Genomic DNA, 22,076 nt, shown 5'->3' on the forward strand with positions numbered 1-22,076 from the left:
TATGAGAGATTTTATATGATTAAACCTAGCACGGTTTGTCTTAATGCATAATTGAAATGACTGCGAGAAACAGAGGAGAAGAAGATGGAGACGACCATGTGTCTGGCTCCTCTCAAGGAGTCCTCTGGACACCAGCTTCCAGTTCTTTTCCTTTTTGGGACCTTCCAGTACGAAAAGATCAAGACGACCCAGTGGGCGTCAGCGTGTTCGAGAGTCACAAGAGTTTTGGTTCCAAGAGTATTTCACCACTTAAAATTCTTTAGCCATTTGCTGCATTTTCATTTCATGGGTATGAAATAGCTGAAAGCCAGGTGGCTTCTGATCTGTTGACCTCGTCCCATACACCCACCCAGGTCATAAGGACAGATGCGATTCAGAGACACATTTACTGTCTGCTGAGAATGACTGAGGCAATATCACCTCCAATTAAGCTGCACAGCCGTGTCTCACTCCTCCGTGTGCAGATAAAAGGAAACATTTTACGGTGCCGGAATCCTGACTGATCTTCAGCGCTCTGATTTTCCAGAGACAAAGCCCCAAACCTCTGTAAAATCTGTCATCTTCTCTTGGGGCGACTTGGCGGAACGATGCACTTGAGCGTTTTTCTGGCACAAATGTTGGAACAAGGAGCACGCGGCTCGAGCACAGCCACAGTTTCCAGCAGCTTCCACCACCGCACACGTCTGATAGCATGTTCAAGCTTCACCCGGGGGCACAGTAACCGCTTAGTGAGTCTGTATGTTTTGAACCCAGAGGCCGGAGCAGTCAGGGTTATGTCTTTCAGAGGCAGAGCATCGTTTGTCATCGGTGATGGCCGTCGAGGGACATGACCTCCTCCTTGCACTCGCGCACCGCTCAAGCCGAGGTACCTGGCCTCTGATTGTGGTGGCAGATGGAATTAGCATTAATGATGAGCTCATTAGCTGCAGCCTGATCTGTAATCGCCTCTAATCCCACTGCCGTGTGCGGCGTGTGTTTAAGCGAGCGGCCAAGCAGCTATCGCGCATTGTTCCATTTTGAATGATGGAAACAGTCGCGAGAGGAAATAATAAATAACGGGGAGGAAATTAATTGGGGCGTGTGCTGGCTGCCTGTGCAATCCAGTTCATAATTGGGTCTTGTAAATGATTTACTGGAAGTGTTTAACAGTACAACTCAACAGAGAATCAGGCCGGGGAAGATAATTAATAGACATATTTAATGACAGACTTGTTGCTAATTACTAAAGAGTCCTAAGTGCCTCAACAACAATGTGTCATAAAACAGTGTTGGACTCAGTCGTTTATCAGTGAGCACGGCATAGATTTGGTAAAAACAGCAGATGGCTCAAGTTGGAGACCAGGGCTATAAAGATACTGCATCACCATAGCGACAGCGTGGCTGCGTGTTCTCTGTTATGTCTGTACAGGCTTTAGGTGTCAGAGCTGAGCTTTTATTATTTTATGCAGTGGGAGATGAGCCTGTGCAGAAGATTCAAGTGCTTGTTCAGTGTTTGGTAGAGTGGGTGCTACACGGGTCTGTGCGCTGTATCCTGGTGATGAGCCGTTGAAGTGGTCCAGGGACCCGTCGCGTGTCCATCTGTGCACGCTGACCCCCCCGGCCCTCGCTGGGTTTGATCGGGGCCGTCCGTGCTCCTGTTTGTTCCTGGGGTTTTATCGCCGTGTTATTCCGGACTCTGTTTCCCACATGTCTGTGTTGGAAAGAGTAGACGCTGATGATGGGCGTGGTTGGTCACGCTGCTCTCCTGTGCTACGAGTCATTTAGTTTTGTTTACAGCAGTGTCGTTTTCATTCGCATCGGACAAAACCGTGGCCCCCGCTGGGTTTACGGCCTGTTTAATGCGTTCACATTCTCAGAACACTCAAAGCATTTGTTTCCTTTTTATGTTGTATTTTTACGTGAGCTGCAACGTGGACTAAGAATAAGTCCAAACACACACCTCAAACAATGCGTTGTCATCTTGTTCATCGGACCTGTGTCACATTGAGTCTTCAGAGCAGTCAGCAGCTCCTCCATGCGTCCCCCCTCTGGTTCCTGAGCCGCCTGCCCGCTGCCAGGCTGGCAGCGTCCTACTTTCCACTTGCCTCAGAAGGCATCGCTCCGACCAGGAGCCCATCTGATTTAGCCATTCTGGCCTCTACCATGTGACACTGTGGATTTTAATAGGAATGGAAAGTTCCTGTCCACTGTAGCGCTGCAAGAACACTTTCCATGCAATTACACAATGGTGAACCACAATGTCAGAAGCTCATCATTAACTCTGTGAAGGGTCAAACTCCTTTTATTTGTCCCAGGATGTGGATCAGTGCATCCACCTGTCTGTACTATTGAGTGTTTAAAAGTCTGTTTCCATCCAACATCGCTGTCACGATCTGGTAATGCAGCAAAGTCTAATCTGGTTCAATTATACTTCAAATTGCCTTCATGCAGTTTTAATGATGGTTTTTGTTTCATGCAAACGTTTATCAGCCATTTGTGCTAATTCTGCCCCTTCAGCACTCACCACTCTCATCAACCTCAGGTAAATCTGCTTCGCCTCTGCAGCGGCTCTTTCCTCTCTCTGGGTCCATTGTGCGTATTTCACCTTCTTTCTCTCTTCCCTCAACCTCGGCGAGCTCAGAACGAGGAGAAAGAAGTGCTGTTCCCACAATGAGAAGCAAAAAAAAAAAAAAAACACCATTCACATAATTAGCTCCACAGTCCCAACGGTGGAGGAGCACAGAGGACTGTTGGTAGAAGCTGCCTATTTAACGCTGCAGCAGCTATTCAGCGACTCCCTAGACAGTGCGAGGCTTAGTGTTGGTGTGGGAGTGCCGGTCCACTCTGTAGATCACGAGAAACAAAGCAACCATGTCTCTGCGATGGGGACGTTGTTGGAGCCTGAAAGGACAGAGAAACGGGAATTTCAGCCATTTAAAGCATTCTGCAGTAGCTTGCTTGAAATATTCCGAAGACTCCGGACGGGTTCTGACTGATTCTTGTCGAGCGGCGGGTGCGACTCCTTGTGAGGGCGGAGTAGGACGCCAGCTGTGTGCTGTGGCTCAGATACGCGCGGTTGTGACCTTAGCTGGGCAAATAAACCGCAGGTAAAGAATGAGTTTAATCAAGCGCCTTTCAGCTTAATTGACATTTATTGCAGCTTTAACCGAATCACCATTGATATTCATTTTGCTGATGATATTACAGTGGAGGTATCATTATTCAGCGTCTCAGTGCTTTTTCTTTCTGTCTTTAAGTCAGACCATGACATTTACCATTTAGCACGTAGGCATGAACCAGACTTGACACCATAATGTTTAGCTCGCACTATAATTTGACTGCTGTTAAATCAAATGTAATAAGTAGGTTGGAGGTTCGGCAACTGTGAATGAATATGAAAGTGACGGGGAGGCGACTCCACTAATGTGCCGCTCGCTGCGAGGCATTAGCTTATCTGACGAGGGTGCAGATGAATTGGGCGCTAATATGCTTCAGTCTCTGCAGCTGCTGCCAAAGAATTTAAAAGACGAGGCGAAGCGAGGAGAGAGTTCAGCAGCTGTTGTTGAAGGAAGGAAGGATGGAGGATTGAGCGTCGTCCCAGGAGCAGTCGAGCTTCCCCGTGTCACCGTCAGTCCCTCTCTTTCCATTACAGCGCTCACACTCTCACACTTGTGATTTCGGGCTGGCCTTCTTTTTCCTCCCTCTCCACTTCAGCCTCTGCTGTCGAGGATCCTCTCATTCATCGGCCTCTGCTTGAGCTTTCTTTTATCTCACCCTGTAGAGATGATGGAGGACCATAGACGGCGAAGGGGAGCTGGATGACAGTGGATGTGCAGACACTGAGGGCGGATTTTTACATTTTGACTAAGAAATGAAAAAAAACCTCTGTGACTTGGACAGATATAACGTTCTTTCTTAAACTTTAATCCAGACTCTTTCTGATGAAGGATTTAAGCCTGAGGTCTTCTGGATTAAAGTCAGACTCGCGGAACTCGAATGACATTTAAGTCTGATTGAAGATAATTCTGGAGGCTCCGAGCTATCAGTTAACTCCTCTGTTTTTGATTTTATTCATCCATCGGTTCGTGCCTCCCACGATGTTTGACCCCTGACCCCGTCTCTTCTTTTTGTGGCTTCCCGTTCTAACATTTGGCTGAGTGACAGCCAGGCCCAACACAGACTGTGTTTGTATGGTTTTCTCTCACACTTGAATTATTCATCACCGATGATATTATCATTCAGAAGTCGGGGTGGATACGCAGATAGCTCTAACAGGATATGAAGAGACAGGCGTCGCCTCGTGAGGTGCTGATGTTCAACCACAGCTGTGTCTCCCAAAAGGAGCTTTATCTGCACGCTGGGGGAAATGAACACAAGCACATTTGGTCCCAGTAGATCACCTCTCTTCAAAGTTTATCAGCTCCTTTTTTGAGTTTTAATATAAACAGGTTTTACAAAGAAATAACATCCTGCCAGAAAATGTGTTAAATGTGTTAAATTGAGTCCTAAAACAGAAGAGTGTCTCATAAAACTGTGAAAATATAATAAAGAATGTAATAATTTTTATCATTTCTAATCTTCCTGGGTAGTTGTTTTGCACTAATCAATGATTTGAACTAAACCCTGGTGGAATTAAACATTTTCCTCTCTAGTGATGCTGTGTTCAGGGCCTTCTTCACTTGTAGACTGAACACAGCAAGCATGCACTTGGACTGACTGGCATGGCATCATCTTCACATGCATAGTCTCGTGTGCTCTTTTTGTGTCTCAGACGACCACAAGCTAGACAGGGAGGGCCTCCCTGGTGCCCCGCTCCCCCACTGCCCATCACAAGCCCCCCGGGGGCCAGTGTGACCCATACAGGCACCCAACCAGAAGGCCCACACCGCTTGTCTCCCTCCACACTCCTCTACGACATCATACATGACCTCATTAGCTCATTTTACAGTGTGGAGACACATCAGACTGACCTGAAAAGAGCAAACCCTCCAATTTCCTGTATATGATCGAATTAACCTATAGAGATGCACTTCCTCTCCCCCACGGCCCCCTTTCCGATCCATACATGTCATTGTGTTGAACCACTTGACAGATTCCTTTAATATATTCCCTGAGCTTTATATGACATTGTTGAAGATGTATTATTTAGCACTGAGTGTTAAATATTAAACGTGTGCTGAACCCATTAATGTAAGGCTCTGGAGCACAGGACTCAGCTAAGCAAGTGTGTTCCTCCTTCGCACACTCGTGGGCGTCTTCATCGCTGTATAGATCCTTGGCTGCTATTTTTGTGTGCGTGTGGGTTGAGATGATGTCAAGAGTGCTCCAAATATCAATTTGCCAAGTGCAAGGGGTTCGGTGTATATGGAGCAGGCAGCTTTCAAAACAAGGCCTGCATCTATGAATACTTAATCTAAATACAAAGTGGAGTCAAGTAATTTAACTGCTGATGTAACTGATCTAATCCAGTTCAAAGTTTAGAAGCAGTTTAGTATTTTGTGTTTTGTTCAAGGGCATGTGTATGAATATAGACGCTCAGCTGCAGTGGGACCTAGACTCAGGTTGACCCTTTTGAAGGAGACTCCCAACCAAAATGTGTGCACTTAAAATGGGAGCACACCTGAAAAACCTGTGTGTGTTAGTACAGTGGACTTTACACCCATGGACTGCTGACGAAACCGTACAGCTACAAGCTTCAATATGTCGCGTTCTTTGTCTTTCCTGCAGCTGGGACGAGAGCAGCTCCATCAGCAGCGGCCTGAGTGACGGCTCAGACAACCTGAGCTCCGAAGAGTTCAACACCAGTCCCACTCTCAACTCTCTTCCCACCACTCCCATCGGCTCCCGGAGAAACTCGGGCATAGTGGTGAGTCAGGCAGGCGTGTGCGTTTACACACGCAGCTGTGTGATGGTTAACCGCAGTATTGATTAAGCTTTTAATCCAGTGAGTAATGTGTCACACACTTAGTCACACTGTCAATCGATGAACACACACACACACACACACACACACACACACACACACACAGTCAGTAGGATGATGGCACCAGAGCTGGCACGACCAGTAAACCACAAACCCATTTTATTTAATAGAAATAAAGAATATGTGTAAGTACATAATTAACCTGTTTGACCACAGTCCTGTGAGACTGTGCTGGTGAGAGAGAGAGAGAGAGAGAGAGAGAGAGAGAGAATCAGCGTAACTATGGCAACCAAAGCACAAGGATGCTGAGCGTGTGGGTCTTTGTCTGCTGCTCTCGTATACTAAGGGACAGGTTTTAAAACATGGCCATCTGTACACACACACACACACACAGGACCATCTGCACGCCTGCATCCAGGCCAGCGAGCTGGAAGAACCGGGGCGCCTCCCTCCACGCCTTGTTGCAGGAATCATAGCAACCATCACCCCCCATGGCATCGTTGCCATGGCAACCACATCATGCACCTCACTTTGTCTAATGCACATAGATCCATGTTCACTGTTGTTGTTTTTTTCCCTTTGTGTCCTGAAGGTAGTTTTGTCTGTTTTCCCCCTCTCTGTACCTCTCTGCTTTTTGGCTCCTGTTGATTTTTTTTTTTTTTAATTATTTCTCAAATGCAACTAATGTGTCGCTCGTACTGTCAGCAAGGATGTGAAGGTGGAGGAAAGAAGAGTATTACAGAAAGGAGAGCGCAAAGACCAAAAGAGTATGTAGGTGGTACAGAAACCTTCCTCATAGATCAAGTATTTATAGTAGTCCGTGCTTTGTGTGTGTCTGTGAGTGTGCGGTGTCTGCTCATCCGTCTGCATGTTTGCGTTCTTAACACTGTTTTGTTACGACTATATGTTGATCTATGGCCCACTCTGTTTCAATAGTCAGGCAATGTGTTAGGAAATGACAGTGTTTTATCAACAAGGTTAGACACACACACACACACACACACACACACACACACACACACACACACACACACACACACACACACACACACAGGCACTGACACGCAGATGTGATATAAACCTGCCAAAGGGGGTCTATTGGTTTTAATATAAAAGGAATTCAGGATATGAGTCCTCATAAAAACCATAGAGTTCAATGTCCTGAACTGCAGAGAACACACACACACACACACACACACACACACGCACCCTTTCACTTTCACACACGCTTCTGAGACATTGTGTAACTGTCAGTCCCCTACAGGGGGACAATAATCTCCCTCCGTGAAGTGCCCGCCCACACACACACACACACATACACACACACACACACACACACACACACACACACACACACAAAAGACCAGACTGGTTTTTTATGTTACTTAATTGAACATATGACACGGTGGTGGTGCCTGCTAACCTCGCCTCTGTCCTGTCTAGATGCGTACAGATGCCGAAAAGAGGTCTCTGGTGCAGAACGGCCTGTCCTGGGACAGCAGTGACACCAAACCCAGCCGCAAGAGCCAGGGCGGCAGCGGCTACGACACCGGGAGCCTCAAGTCGGAGTCGGCCAACAAATGGAGAAAGACGCAGCCGCAGGCGGACGAAGTGGAGGGAGGGAAGGGTGAGCTGAAGAAACCACAGACCCTGGGGCAGGGAAACGTGTTGAGGAAAGGAAGAAACCCACCGGTGGGAGTGACATCGCCCATCACTCACACCTCTCAGAGTGGACTGAAAGTGGCAGGTGAGCAGATGAAACGCACACACGGAGGTGTTTCACAAATACTGCCTCCCTGGAAACGGTTTCATAACCTGGGCAGACTGACACATTTCTCTGGCTGTCTTTTTTAATATTCCCTTCTCTCTGGCAGAGTCGCACCCACACACCGTCACAGACACACTCTGTCTCTGTCCCACACATTCATCCACAGCTGCAGCCCACCCTCTGGGCCTTTAGCAAGCGCTGCCATGTATCAAACGCCCATTAACACCCACTCCCTTCCTGCCAGCTACACACACACGCGCGCACACGCACACACACACACACACACACACACACACACACAACCAACCTGCAGTGTCTCTCTTTCCTGTCCGACCATCCTTTCCTATCCACGCTTTTATTTTTGCGCCGGACAGAGGATTCACAGGGATAAAGTCAAAGCCTGAAAACAGCTGGAGCGTTCGTCGACGGCGTGTGTGTGTGTGTGCGCCAGCCTTGAAGAGTGTCACTCGTTACACTTAACATGCACTCACTCGCACACGGGGAGCACAATAGCAGCGATTGTGCAGCTGCCTTTTAAGAACGCCATCTGTGTTCTGTTTACGCAAGCATGCGCGCATGCACACACACACACACACACACACACACACACACACACACATCACCATCAAAACGACGGGACACAAGCCGGGCTGTTGTGCCGCTCTGGGTTGGCAGTGTCTGTGTAAACAGCTCCCTTTCTGTGGGACTGTCCTGTGTTTGTCTTGCCAGCTGTTGAAATGACAGATACGCCAAACAAGCGAGCTGCACCAGCCTGTGATGTGTGATCCAGGCCGCCATCGTCACTGGCGTCAGCGGTGCGAGCGGGATATCGAGTCTGTCGCAGGGAATCAGAAGCTGCAGGTTGTCAGACAGAGAAGAGGCGCTGAGGCGGTGAAGTGATGGACAGGTGTTACAGACTCTGTGTCTGTACAATATAAATACGTGTGCATGTTCAGGCTGTCTTCTTTCCATGATCCTCCCACAGCGGCCTTTAATAGACGAAGGCTAAGCCCGGGGGAATATAAATTAGCCCTTTTGCATTCAGATGCAGAGACGGCGCTGTTGAATTGTTTTCTGGCTGCCTGCGTGTTTGCGTCCTCGTCTCCTTGTCTCCTCGCTTCCTCACAGATGCAGACCTTTCTCATAGTGAGACATGGTGATTCACAGCTTCATCTGCGAACCGGGCTCAGGCCTGTGTCAGTGATTCGGGCCTTGCTTCTATCAAAATCAATACCTCCGCCGGGCTCGTGTCCCAGTGTGACACTGCGAGCGGGGCGTGTGTCTGCACATTCGGCTCAGAAGAAGATTGGGTTCATGTTTTGACATGTAAACTCAATTCTCACACAAGTGCAATGTGTCAAATTCCTATAAGATCTGATAAGTGAGAACAGACAGTGTGTGTGTGTCTGTGCGTCTGCGTGTGCGCTGTACTGTATATGTCCACCGCTGTGTGTGTCTTTTGCGGGTTTATAAATACCCCTAAGTGACTCCAGATGTCCCCGGGCAGCGTGCCGGTGGGTCTCATTCAACAGCAGTTCTTTGACTCTGTTAATGCCTTGTATATTAACCTCCCATAATAACTCCCATTAGATACAAATTAAGAGTGTGGGTAGTGTGAACCGCTCTGGTGTGGGTGGTTCATACAGTGCACATGGGTCTAATAGAGTTTTTACTCATAATAACTTCCAACACATCCAATTAATTTGCCAGTTGGGAATTGAACATGTGAAGACCCCCCAGACCCCCCCCGCCCGAATTTATTTTCTGACTTTGCCCTTTTTCCCAAAGAGCTTTGACGTGTAGAGAAGCTCATTTATTTCCGTGTTACGTGTAGTCTTACGCCGGCCCGCGCTCCATCAGTGTTTGCGCAAGTTTTCCACGACCACACACGCTAATCTCTGCAATTCACATTTGTGACACACAGACTTACTGGAAAAGCCGGAGCGAACTATTTTAGCTCGTCAGGATGGAAAACGGGAGTAACTGCATGATAACAGAGTGTGTGAGGCTGAAGATGGTCTGGTCTGTCTGCTCAGCCCGAGATTAGCTTCTATCGGGACAGTCGGACCTTGTAATTGTAAGCTGCGTCACAGTGTTAGTACTGACTAATTTCTATTATGCTCGCCTCCCTGTTCAGGTACAGTCAAATCGGAGGGGAAGCCCATGGATAAATCCCGGCTGGCAGTGAAAACCTCGGGTCTTCAGCGCTCATCTTCTGATGCTGGTAAAGACCACAGGAATGGTTCCAGTGCTGCTGAGCAGCGCAAACCTCCATCTGGTCTGGTCAGACCTTCAACTGGTGGAAACTTTGGCTTCAAAAGACCAACAACAGTTGCCAGTAATGCGACGAACAATGCCAGTGCGCCGTCTGTGGTGAGCACAGGGGGGAGTGCGATGCCCTGCGGCTCTGCAGCGGCGGGGAAGCTTTCCAAAACGTCCGGGATTCCTGTGAAGCCAGCAGCAGGTGGAGGTGGAGGGCGCAAGACCAGTCTGGATGTATCAAACAGCGACCAAAGTGGTTTTCTGTCTCCAAATGCCAGGACATCCCTCCAGTACCGCTCTCTGCCTCGTCCGGCCAAGACCAGTACCCTGACGCTAACCCGGCCCAGTTCGGCTCGTCCTGTGAGCACCACCATGGACATGAGCTCTGGACTGGTCAAACCCTCCACCACGGCCCAGGGTTTGAGGCTCAAAGAGCCCAGTTCAGGGTTTGGTCCTGCAACGGGGCTGAGTAAGACTGGGGGGCGTGGGATCCCAGGCCCCAGTCCTGTGAATCAAACGGACAGAGAGAAGGAGAAAGAAAGAGCCAAAGCCAAAGCCGTGGTGTCGGACTCGGAGTGTGGAGGGGGGTCTCTTAAGGGCAGCCCTGCTCAGACCCCATCGGAGAATGGAGGGAAGCTCCAGGGCCTGAGGCCTCCCAGCAGTGGCAAGGTCATGGATTCGCCGTCCCCCGGCACACACAGGTACCGTAGCCCACTACAACAAGTCCAAGTATAATGAAAGTGTTGCTGTCAACGTTGTCTTCTGTTGCTCTTTCAGATTATCTGGAGTTCGTAGCCTGGTGAAACCTCCATCCATGGCTCAGCTGGACAAGCTGAACTCTAACAGCCTGGAGGTGGGGCTGCAGAACTCTCTGCCTCCAAAGATCCCCCCCTACTCGAAGCTGCAGGACCTGGCCGGCTCGGCGGGCGGCTCCCTCGGCCCCTGCCTCACCCCCAGCCCTGCCCCGTTACTCAACGTCAACTCCTCAGCCTGCTTCTCCAGCTCCGCCATAGGTCTGGGCCCGCGGCAGGTCTCGTCCCTCGGCATCGAGGGAAACGGCGGCAGCACGTCCCCCTCGCTCTACCCGCGGCTCTCCGGGCTGCACCGGAGCATGGAGTCGCTGCCGCTCCAGATGAGTCTGGCCCCGGATCCCCAGGAGAGCGAGAGGGACAGAGAGAGGGAGGGCGCAGTGAGAGGCTACGCCAACGAGTCCAGAGACAAAGAGAGGCAGGAGGACAGAGGCTCCGCTGCCGTCTGGGTCTCTGGGAGTAAACTTTCTCTGAATCTCACAGACAGGTGGGTTCAATTCCACTGACAGATTGCCTTTAACTATGCACACATTTACAAAGCTAGAAATGCAAAGCAGACGTTTCACCCGGGTTTCATTATTGCAGCCCTTTAGCACCACCTCCTGGTCAGCTTAAAAACTACAGGCGTAGTTTTTCAGTAGTCGTTCTCCTGCACTCCTACAATTTTAGTGGATGAGAAAATGGTAAAAACATTAATTAAACAGAAAATAGAAAAAATATATAATTTTACATTATTTTAAATATAGTTATCTTAAGATAAATTATTATATCTATATATTTTTTTTATTTTGTCATTACAGAAAAATACTTGAGTTCTAGCATTTTATCTGGTTTATATTATCACAAATTCAACAATACACACATACACCCACACACGCAGTGTGAGGTTGCTAAGCTTTCATTAACGCAGAGCTATTATTGTTGTACTGGTCCAGTGAGTGAAGTCATAATTACAGGCTGACACCAGCTGTCTGCCTGTCTCACTGTGCTGCTTTGTGCACGCTGCCTCTTCTGGGAGTTTAATAAGTCTCTGCAGCGGTGCTGAGATAATGGCTTTGTTTAATCTCCACAGTTCTCAGAGAGACCGAAACACGCTGCCAAAGAAAGGTTTAAGGTAGGTGGCCAGACAGACATACACCACACACACACACACGCACACACACCCTGTTTAGCCTCAGTATTTTCATTGCATATGCAGATCCTGTTGATAAGATCCACTCTGAGATGTGTTGAACCTTTGGGCTATTAGACGTACTTCCTGCCGGTTGTGTTCCAAACACTTGTCTTAGTAATTACAAAATTGTATCACATTTTTTTTTGAGTTTTACTCTAGCAGCTCGTTAGATTGTCTCACCTCCCACCGTCAGCCTCACTGACTTGGTTCATACTGTGTGGCCCGTTTAGTTTCAACGGTGCCTCCCAGGTCGAGGGTGAGGGGAAGGAGAAGGGGGAGAGAAGACACTCTCACACCGTCGTCAGTATGACCGACTCACTCACGCTTCCACTGGCCTCGCCCACCTCCCTGCCCCGCAAGACCAGTATGGGTGAGGAAACACACCTGGACCAGAGCGGTGCTGTGTGTTGCCACAAACAGCCATGTTAACGGTCCCCGTCTTCTGACTAGTGCCCAGCCCCGTCGTCGGACCCCCGAGGATGACGCGCTCCAACAGCATCCCCACCCACGACGCCTCCTTGGAGCTGTATGGAGCATCTCCCCTGGGCAGCACGCTGTCCTTAGCTGAACGCCCTCGCAGCATGGGAATGGTGCGTTCAGGGTCCTTCAGGGACAAGGAGACCGATGAGGGTGAGAACAATGTTCGTAATGCCGGTTCTGTGCTGTGTCTGTTCCTAAATCTGGCATTTATTGCTTTATTGGTTGTTTGTTTCCAGTTCATGGGTCTGTGCTCTCGCTGGCATCCAATGCCTCATCCAGCTACTCCTCGGTGAGTGTGAGCGGCATGCAGACTCAGGTAGCTATGCTTCAATATGTTGTGGTGCGGTCATATTTGTGTGGATTGTTGTGATTCAATGGAAACCTTTTCCCTTGGTGTATCCTGTACCTCCTCCTCTCCTCTGCTCTGCTCTGCTCTACTCGTATCGCTTCTAACATCTTGACCTTATTCCCCCTGCATCCAAAGGCAGAGGAGCGGATTCAGGGAGAGGTAAGTGTGTTCTTCCTTGCTTTTGCCTCCTCCTTGTCTCATCCTCTTATCTTTCATCCTTAAGTCTCATCCTCGTTGTGTGTGGGGTGAATATGTCTCCCCTTAAAATCACTTGTGTGATGAAGTTCAGTTTTAAGGAACCCTTTAAGTGTATTATAATAAAATACTCCTGTCATCATCACAGCAAATCCGCAAGCTGAGGAGGGAACTGGAATCATCGCAGGAGAAGGTGTCTAACCTGACCACCCAGCTCACCGCTAACGTAAGTATTGTCCGCTGATTTTTTACATCAGAGGTTCTTCTTAAATCAGAACTGTTTAAACATTCAAAGTACTTCCTTTAAGCAAATTTAACCGTGGGATCAAATTTCTCTAGCAACAAAAATGATCAACATTTCTAAGCGATTCATTTCTGTTCTATTAAAGATTTTACATGAACAAATGACCAAATCAGAAGATAATCAGCAGCTGTCAACAACATAATAAAAGAACAGCACCTCTTCTAAGATAGAATATAATAAATTATAATGACAAACACCCCCCTGCAGCCACACACTGGGTGTCAGTTTCATGATGTCACTCAAATGGCTCGTGAAGGATTAGCTGGAGCCCCTCCCTCTAATTCTGCACCTAAGAACGTCTCCGGTCACAGGTTTTAAGTTCGATCCATGAGTGACACCTGCCCCGGGGGTGAGGTTACTGATACTCATGACTCCTCCAGCAGCAGCACTCGTATTGACTGCTCACTGCTGCTGCGCTCTCCTCCGAGGCAGTGGGTTCACACCTACACTCCACCTCTTGCTTTTGTCCATCCAGTGCCCTGCTTCACAAGAGCAGCAAGGTTTGCATTGCAAGCCGTGGTGCGTGAGCCGTAGATGGTTCTGGTGCACCCTCAGCACATTTCACATGGGAGAAGGGCTTGAATAATGGCAACCTCCTGCTGACCCTCTCTCCAAGCCACTTAGCTTTGACACACACACCGGTGCTGCACTTGTTTTTATCCAGTCTACAAGGTTGTTTGTCAGCATATTTATTGGTCTGACTGTGTGTGTGTGTGTGTGTGTGTGTGTGTGTGTGTGTGTGTGTGTGTGTGTGTGTGTGTGTGTGTGTGTGTGTGTGTGTGTGTGTGTGTGTGTGTGTGTGTGTGTGTGTGTGTGTGTGCGCGCTACATAGACCTTAGCCTGATAAAGTGCTGGATTAATGGCTGCGCTGAATCCATTATTTGACTGTATTAATGGCCTCTATAGACGAGAATGGAAAGTAATTTTCCTTTCCTCCTCTGAGGTGGATGTGAGAGAGAGAGATTAGGGAGGAGGTGAATTTTCCACAGGAGACGTCCCGTTCAGCTTTTGCGTGTTATTAGGTTTCTGGCGCCTTGTAGAAAAGTCAAACTTAAGAACGCCAGCGAATCGGCAGATTTCCTGCTTTGCACAGCTGCACTAATAAAGATTTAAGGCGATATCGATTTCACAGCCAGTGATTTGGTCCGCTTTCCCCCAACAGGCCAACCTGGTGGCTGCCTTCGAGCAAAGCTTGGCGCTGATGACGACCCGGCTCCAGACGCTGTCGTTTAGCCACGAGCAGAAGGTAAAAGCACTTGTCACATCCACACTTGGAGTCGCACGCAGCCCTGGACTCCAGCTGCATTCCACTGTCGCGGCCCGCTCTCCAGACGGGCCAGCGTTCGTGCTAAAAGATGCCTTTGATCTCAGCCTCGGGTGAGAGGCTGAATATAGGTTAGAGGCCCGGGCTGCAGCCCAGTTTGTGCAGGGACAGCGGGTCAGGCGTAAAGAGAAAAACCTGACTTCAGGCCAGCGATAAGCTTCAAGTGCACACAGCGGACATCGCATTCCTGCATTCCTCTGCCTTTGTATCTGTTTCGGTGCGAATAAACCGATCAGCGCCCAAGGCGGTGTTCAGTGTGCTCTCGTGTGTCCAAAAAGTGAGCCTTCATGCTTTGCTGCTCCGGCTAAAAAGCCCCGTCTAGACCGCTCCTCGAGCCTTTGTTGTCTGTGCCAGGGCACTGACCTGTGCAGCGCGGCCTCTTGAGGAGACGGACCGGGCAGATCCACTTAGTGCCGAGTCAGATCGATTGTAGTGCACAGTTTGCAGCACAGAGAGGCTCTGTTGTTTCGGACTTTCTGTCCTTTTGAACCGCTAAAGTCAAGAAGGGGATCAAGTCAAGCAGGTCTGTGAGCCGAATGCACAGCTTCCCTGAAACAACAGCAGAACCCGCTTCATAAAACAGCCTGGCAATAGATTCATGTGTTTATTATGAATATAAAGAAATGGCAGTTGAAAATATACTGCATGTTAATCATTAAAACATTATTTGCTGTGACCTTGATGTCCTCAGAAGTTTTCTCCCTCCTGCTCTGCAAGAATAGGGAGTACCTGTGTGTGGCTTATCTGATGTGCTTGGTGCAGGAAATATTTTCCCATGCACTGTGACCATGCACCTCCCCGGGTGGAAACCAACCATATGATGAGCAGTACTTTTCTTCAGTGAGAGAAAGTTGCTGTAAACTCCTTGCAAGTGAAATCCTGAAGAAGTTCTCAACTGATTGTGTGTCTTTTATTTTAGAAGTACAAAGGGAATTGACAATTTCTCTAACAATGGCAAATGTGTAATAATTGTTCGGACTTTTAGTCTTTTCATATTGACAGGGTTTGCTGCATCATAATAATGAAGGTTACACAACTCTTGAAACACCCCAACTCAAGTCTGGCATTTGAAATGAAACGTCTGTGCAGGACTCGGAGCTGTTGGAGCTGCGGGAGACTATTGAGGCTCTGAAGTCCAAGAATGAAGAAGCGCAGGCAGTGATACACGGAGCCTTAAACAACCCAGACAACATGAAAGGTTTGGAGCGCGGCCGGCCGACGTCTCTCCCTGCACATCTGCCTGTGGTTTGACGTTGACTCGTCTTGTCTTCCAGACGTGCGAATTCGACGTCAGAACTCGTGTGAGAGCATCTCGAGTCTGAACAGCCTGACCAGCATGTCGAGCGTCGGCAGCTTTAAGGACCAGGACGCCAAGAAAAAGAAGAAGAAAAGCTGGGTAAGAGCACTGAGAGCAGGCGCCAGGTCGCAGCGTGGCGTTTGTCTGTTCAGTCCCTTCTCCTCCGTTAGTATGACCAGTCTTTCCTCCTCTGTTGTGTTATTGTGGTGCTTTAGGTCTTTGAGGTGAGTGCGTTGTGTCCTTATTCTGTCGTACAGCATGATGGACAACATGAATCCTAACGTGCCCCACGTCTCTGCTGATTCACCTGCGACGCTTCTGATCGGCTGTGACTATTTCATTAGAATGGGTGGCTGTACTTCAGTTGCAGAGTGGCAATCAGCAGACATGACACTCACCACAGCTGACTTATCAAAGTTTATTTGCGTTATTATGTGTCAGAATAAGGTCTAAAGATCTGCAGTCAGCACTGTGGCTTTACAGGCATAACCCTCACTCACCCACAGCTGGGAACTAAAGCTTCATTCACAAGCACTGACTGTGACTCATACAAACGACCAAAAGCTTAAAGGAATAGTTTGTCATTTTTGGGAATATGCTCATTTGATTTATGCCAAAGATTGAACACCTTCAATGTTAGAACAACAAATTTCACTTTTGCAAAGGAAAGAGTGTAAAATAATAAACTATTCCTGTAATGTTTAGCATGTGTCAAATTAACAATTCTAATACCACCCTCTTTTTCTTGATTACAGTAAATTATAGTCTCTCTGCTTCTCTGTTCCTTTATAGCTAAGGAATTCCTTCAACAAGGCATTCAGCATCAAAAAAGGCTCCAAAACCTACTCGGACATTGAGGAAATCGCCACTCCAGACTCCTCGGCTCCCAACTCCCCAAAGATGGCTCACGAGGGGGGAGACGGAGGAGAGAGCGAGCCGTCTTCCCTCAAAACCTCTGTTTCTGCCACGTCCTCTGTGTAGGTTCCACGCGTCTTATTGCAGCGCCGAGTCCGGTCCGCAGCTGGTGCCTGGCTCTGATCGTTACTCTCTCTCCCCTCCAGGATCATGGAGACCACAGAAGAGGGGGAAGGTGAGGAAACGGCCGTGTCAGATCTACGCTCAGAACTCTGGGTGAAGGAGCGGGAGCTGACCGACATCCGACTGGAGGCCTTAAACTCTGCTCATCAACTGGAGCAACTCAGAGAAGCCATGAACAACATGCAGGTTTGTTTACCTAAAGCAGACAAAGGGACCTTCACAATAAAAGCACGTCAGACTTATGGTTTTCACCTAAATGTGTTCTAGTCGACTGTGGAGAACTTGAAGGCGGAGAATGACCATTTGAAAACGGGCAGTCAGGGCTGCCTGAGTGGATCTGGTCCCACCGCGTCCACCTCCCAGCCGTCGGGTCTGGCTTCTCTTCTGGGGCCGTCACTGAGGCAGCCGGTGAGCATGTCGCTCACGAAGTCCTTCAGCCTCAGTCTGAATGACTGTAAAGAACCAGGTACGCCACGAACAGAACATGAACCGACGGTCACCTCGCAGGCGTTTCTTTTTGCCCTTCACGTCGTCTTCCTCCTCTTTCAGACGCGTGCCCAGTGGACGTGCAGTCAAGTGCGTCGTCTCAGCGGGATTCTGTGTCTGCACGGGTTCTGGTTCGCGTGGATCGAGCAGAGGTAAACCTCCCACAGGTCTGAACGCCATAAGAGAATAACCTCAGCATCTTAAAGCTGAACAGTTCCTCTCTCTGTGTAGGACGGTAAGCAGCAACAGGACTATTACCTAGGCTCGGTGCTGGTCGGGGCAAGAACCGACTGGGCCTGTCTGGACTCTCTCATAGCAAAGACCTTCAAAGTAAGAAGACCCTTCAAAGTAAAGGTTACTGGTATGAATAGGTCATTTAACTAATGGTCCTTTCACATGTTCACCAGGATTACCTAACTCAGGTGGACCCGACGGCCAGTCTGGGTCTCTCCAGAGACTCTTTACACGCCTATCAGCTGAGCCAGGCAGGGCTGAGGGTGATAGGAGGAGAGAAACCCCAGTCCTCCCCTCACCGCTGCCTCAGCAGTGGCTCTGCTCAAGTCTTTGTGACGTTGAAAGGTTAGTGAGCCCGACTGGAAGCGGCAATTGTTGCTTCCTCTGCTAGTTTGTATGTATTTATTGTTTATTGTGCCTAATAAAGATGCTGATCCTGTGTCTTCCTCTTTCTAGGTCTCAGAGAAAAATGTGTGGACTCCCTGGTGTTTGAGACTCTGATTCCTAAGCCCATGATGCTGCATTACATCAGCCTGCTGCTTAAACACAGGCGTCTGGTTCTGTCTGGGCCCAGTGGGACGGGAAAGACCTACCTGGCTCAGCGCCTGGCCCACTACCTCCTGCACCGCAGCCGGGCGGAGACGTCGGAGGCGGAGCACGAGTCGGGTCTGCAGGGGCGCAGCGCCGCCGTCACCTTCAACATGCATCGTCAGACGCCAAAGGTCCGACAGCAGGAGCTTCAGCTTTTTATTTCTCATTATTCCCCGAGCTTCGTCCGTAATCGGCTCATGTGTCTGTGGTTTCAGGAGCTGCAGCTGTATCTGTCCAATCTAGCGAATCAGATCGACAGACAGAGCGGGGGAGAGGTGCCTCTGGTTGTGATCATCGACGACATCAGCGATTCGGGAGCCATCACTGAGCTCGTTAATGGGGCGCTCACTTGCAAGCATCACAAATGGTGAGTCTCTTCAAACAGTTAGTGTCTGACTTTAAAATCCCATATTTTCACGAAAATAAACAGATTTCCGCCGTGCGTGTTTCAGTCCTTACATCATTGGAACGACCAATCAGCCGGTGAAGATGACGTCGAACCACAGCCTTCACCTGAGCTTCAGGTGAGCTCGAACCCAGGGAACCTTTGCTAGCGTCCTCTTGCATTATATTAATAAATGCAAAGGGAATCTGCTGTGTGAGTGACCTGTTTCTGGGTTGGGTCACAGGATGGTGATGTTCTCTAACAACGTGGAACCGGCCAACGGGTTCTTGCTGCGGTACCTGCATCGTAAAGCTGCCGAGGCCTACCAGGAGGGAGAGCACGACTCAACGCGCCACCAAGCGCTTCTCCGTGTGCTGGACTGGGTCCCTCAGCTCTGGTACCACCTCCACACGTTCCTGGAAAAACACGGCACTTCAGACTTTCTCATAGGTACGATCCACTTACAGTAAGGTAGAAAACACGGGTCGCGTTTCTCTGACAGCGAGTAACGGAACTCTTTGCCTCCCAAAGGTCCATGCTTCTTCCTGTCATGCCCAGTGTCGGTGTCAGAGTTCAGGCAGTGGTTTATTGACCTGTGGAACCACTCCATTATACCGTACCTGCAGGAGGGAGCCAAAGACGGCATCAAGGTGAACACACACCAACGCTACATGATTAGAAACTGAGAGCCTTTTCCTATTGTTGTGCTGTGTTACACCCTGTGCATTCCTGTCTGACCCCTCAGGTCCACGGGCAGAAGGCCGTATGGGAGGATCCAGTGGACTGGGTGCGAGGAACCCTCCCTTGGCCCAATGCACAGCAGGACCAGGCCAGGCTCTTTCACCTGCCTCCCCCCACCATAGGTCCCCTCAGCGAGGACAAGAAGCCCCCCAAAGACACCCCTCCACCAAGCACGTTGGAGTCAGACCCACTGGTGAGTGAGATGGCGAGGTCCATACTGTCCTCGGTGTCCTGCTGATTGTACAACCCGATGAAATGGGACCAATGTGTTGACCTGCCTGCGTCGTTCCCAGATGGCCATGCTGCTGAAGCTCCAGGAGTCGGCCAACTACATAGAGTCTCCAGAGCGGGAAGGCTGCCTGGATCCCACTCTGCAGGCCACACTCTGAGGACCACAGCCAGTGGAATCTCTTTAATATGGCTGACACGGCAACGGCAGTCCTGACGAGACTTTAAAGACTCCACAATAAATTTTACCGTGTGCTCAGTGAGCAGTTACAAAGAGAAGTGTAAATGTCAGAGGATCAACAGAGAGAGTAAATTATGGACAAAGGGTTCGCTGTGTTCTGGAAACGTCGGAAAGATGATTAACCTGCTTTCAAGCTGTGATGATCACGTCAGGGAAAGAGATTCATTAGTCTCATCCCTGCCCTCAGTTGAGTTGCAAATGCATGGTAACTGGTTAGTATGATGTCAAATACTACCTATAATCCTATTGATCCAGACCCATCAGTCCTCCTACTTGTCTTTTTATTTACTTCCGGTGCTTCCTGTTTTTTTGAAGGCATGTGCTTTTTTCAGAAAGAAATTCACCTCGCAAGTAAATAGTAGGACCATCGCTCCACCACGACAACAAAATGCACTTTATTTTATACTTGTGGTTATAGGATTTAAGTTGGACGTGTGTCCAATGAGAGACTGTCAGTGTGGCCAAACGGTGCAGTTCATTAGTATTTCCTCCGGGTGGTAACACACCCTGACGCCTGCATCTACGCTCTCCTGGTGAGATTTCTGTCTTTATTAAAGGTGCTCAGTCAGTAAAATAACAACTATGACAACAGCCTAGAAGGCTTGTTTTTTTTGTTTTTCTCATCGTGTTTTTCATTCAGAGAAATTCATCATGGATCAGATACCATAACTGTGAAGCTGTAAGAGTAACATGCATGGGTGAAAAAGGAACTGAGCAGCGAATCCGCTTCAGGCTCAAGCTGTACAGAAAACGAGTGACTCGATATCTGGTGGAATATTGCCGTAATATATACGTAATATAATATCATAACACCGGACGTGTACACTGATCCAACTCTGAACATTCTGTATCTAAAAGAAAACTAAATTAAGACCTGCTTGTCTACCTAGCCTGCCTGCCATTTCTGCCTATGCTTAAGTATATTCTGTATTTACATACTGGTTTAAAAACAACATGATACAGCTTTGAAAATCTTGATTTTGTAAGATTTTATACTGGGTCAACTTTGTGTGTGTATACAGTAAATACCATCACCTGCTAAACCGATCATGCCGTTTACCATCGGCCGCAGGCACCACGGGGCTGTTAGATGACTCTGAGTCATGAGGATGTGGGGAAGACCAGTGAAGAAGTTGTCATCAAGTGATAGAGATGCACAAATACAACATTCATCTTCCTCTTTCTATCGTTTTGAAGAGCAGGACTTACTTCCTTTCTCACACATACATTTAAGAGTTACAGTAAGACTGGGCGCTGGGTGTAAGAATGGTTAAACCTCATTTGTATGTGACATCCACTCATTTCATGTCTTTATCAGTTTGCACATGATACATGTTGGATCACAGAGTATTTATGCTCATGTGCTGAAGGAGAGGCAGGAGGAGGAAGGTGCAGGTAGCCGAGACTTTCCCAAACTTCTCAGCTCTGTTCCGTCGTGACCCTGAAGTACCTCAAACTGCCATGTTCTGTCCAGACGTTACTCGACTTTCCAAACACGGTGCTGGTTGAAAGTAGAGACATGATGCCTAAGTTTATCTGTGCCTGAAATACAGTTTGGCCTACAGCTGCTTCCAAGCTGCTATAATCTACCACATAGAGGCCTCGATTTAGAGGAAACGGCATCAGTTCCTCCCACCTGCTCTGATGTCGCCTCGCTTTCATGTCTTCACCTCGACGCCCAGATCCGGTTCAGCGGTTGGTTCATGGATTCGGGTCCTGGGCTGATAGTGGAGGTGACGTGCGAGTCGGTTGAAGCTGCAGTAGATGAGAATGTGTATCATGACTAGGCTGCTTGTGTGACCTGTGAGGAGTTGCCTTGAGGCGAACTGTGGATGCGCGTGTACCCTGGTGTGTTCCCAAAGTTTTCCTTTCTTGGACCTACCGATCCGAATCCTTATCAACGGAGGTTTTTTAATATTGTTTTTAAGAGCGTACCTCCTGAAAACGAGCAGACATTCGTTTTTTTCTTACGCGGATATTTGTAAACTTTTCTTTCTCTTTTGTACATGAAGTCACGGTTGTAAACACTGTAAATACTGTAGTCAGTGCATCTGCGACAACAATCACTAACGGAGTGTTGAGACTTAAGAGATGGCGCAGCCCTGTGCACATGCTGGTTTTACTGTCATCCTCCAGCAGGAGGGAGCGCTTGGCTTAAAGTGGGGGCTAAGGGTTGTATGGCATGTCTCTAGAACCACATCAAATCCCATATGTCTAACATTAAACAATGGAGTCAATAAAGTCATGCCATTCTTTACATCACTCCCT

General features: G+C 48.6%; 1 protein-coding gene across 2 annotated transcripts in view; it reads left to right on the forward strand.

Annotated features, from left to right (window-relative positions):
• The window catches only part of LOC114859476 (neuron navigator 1-like), a 53,219-nt gene extending 31,149 nt beyond the window's left edge, over nucleotides 1-22,070 (forward strand). Inside the window, exons 6-30 of one of the 2 annotated variants that reach the window (XM_055510571.1) lie at nucleotides 5,707-5,845; nucleotides 7,346-7,649; nucleotides 9,808-10,633; nucleotides 10,710-11,228; nucleotides 11,814-11,855; nucleotides 12,146-12,285; nucleotides 12,366-12,545; nucleotides 12,632-12,711; nucleotides 13,088-13,165; nucleotides 14,406-14,489; nucleotides 15,657-15,765; nucleotides 15,842-15,963; nucleotides 16,657-16,841; nucleotides 16,926-17,088; nucleotides 17,170-17,368; nucleotides 17,452-17,540; nucleotides 17,620-17,718; nucleotides 17,796-17,967; nucleotides 18,079-18,344; nucleotides 18,429-18,580; nucleotides 18,666-18,737; nucleotides 18,843-19,048; nucleotides 19,130-19,248; nucleotides 19,344-19,532; nucleotides 19,633-22,070. In XM_055510571.1, coding sequence (XP_055366546.1) covers nucleotides 5,707-5,845; nucleotides 7,346-7,649; nucleotides 9,808-10,633; nucleotides 10,710-11,228; nucleotides 11,814-11,855; nucleotides 12,146-12,285; nucleotides 12,366-12,545; nucleotides 12,632-12,711; nucleotides 13,088-13,165; nucleotides 14,406-14,489; nucleotides 15,657-15,765; nucleotides 15,842-15,963; nucleotides 16,657-16,841; nucleotides 16,926-17,088; nucleotides 17,170-17,368; nucleotides 17,452-17,540; nucleotides 17,620-17,718; nucleotides 17,796-17,967; nucleotides 18,079-18,344; nucleotides 18,429-18,580; nucleotides 18,666-18,737; nucleotides 18,843-19,048; nucleotides 19,130-19,248; nucleotides 19,344-19,532; nucleotides 19,633-19,728 — 4,630 coding nt within the window. In that variant the 3' untranslated portion in view covers nucleotides 19,729-22,070. The remainder of the gene's footprint in view (nucleotides 1-5,706; nucleotides 5,846-7,345; nucleotides 7,650-9,807; nucleotides 10,634-10,709; nucleotides 11,229-11,813; nucleotides 11,856-12,145; nucleotides 12,286-12,365; nucleotides 12,546-12,631; nucleotides 12,712-13,087; nucleotides 13,166-14,405; nucleotides 14,490-15,656; nucleotides 15,766-15,841; nucleotides 15,964-16,656; nucleotides 16,842-16,925; nucleotides 17,089-17,169; nucleotides 17,369-17,451; nucleotides 17,541-17,619; nucleotides 17,719-17,795; nucleotides 17,968-18,078; nucleotides 18,345-18,428; nucleotides 18,581-18,665; nucleotides 18,738-18,842; nucleotides 19,049-19,129; nucleotides 19,249-19,343; nucleotides 19,533-19,632) is intronic. The other variant, XM_041071632.2, reaches the window with a different exon arrangement.
• The last annotated feature ends 6 nt before the right edge of the window (nucleotides 22,071-22,076 follow it).

Source organism: Betta splendens, chromosome 7 (genome assembly GCF_900634795.4).
Source record: "Betta splendens chromosome 7, fBetSpl5.4, whole genome shotgun sequence".
NCBI lineage: Eukaryota > Metazoa > Chordata > Actinopteri > Anabantiformes > Osphronemidae > Betta > Betta splendens.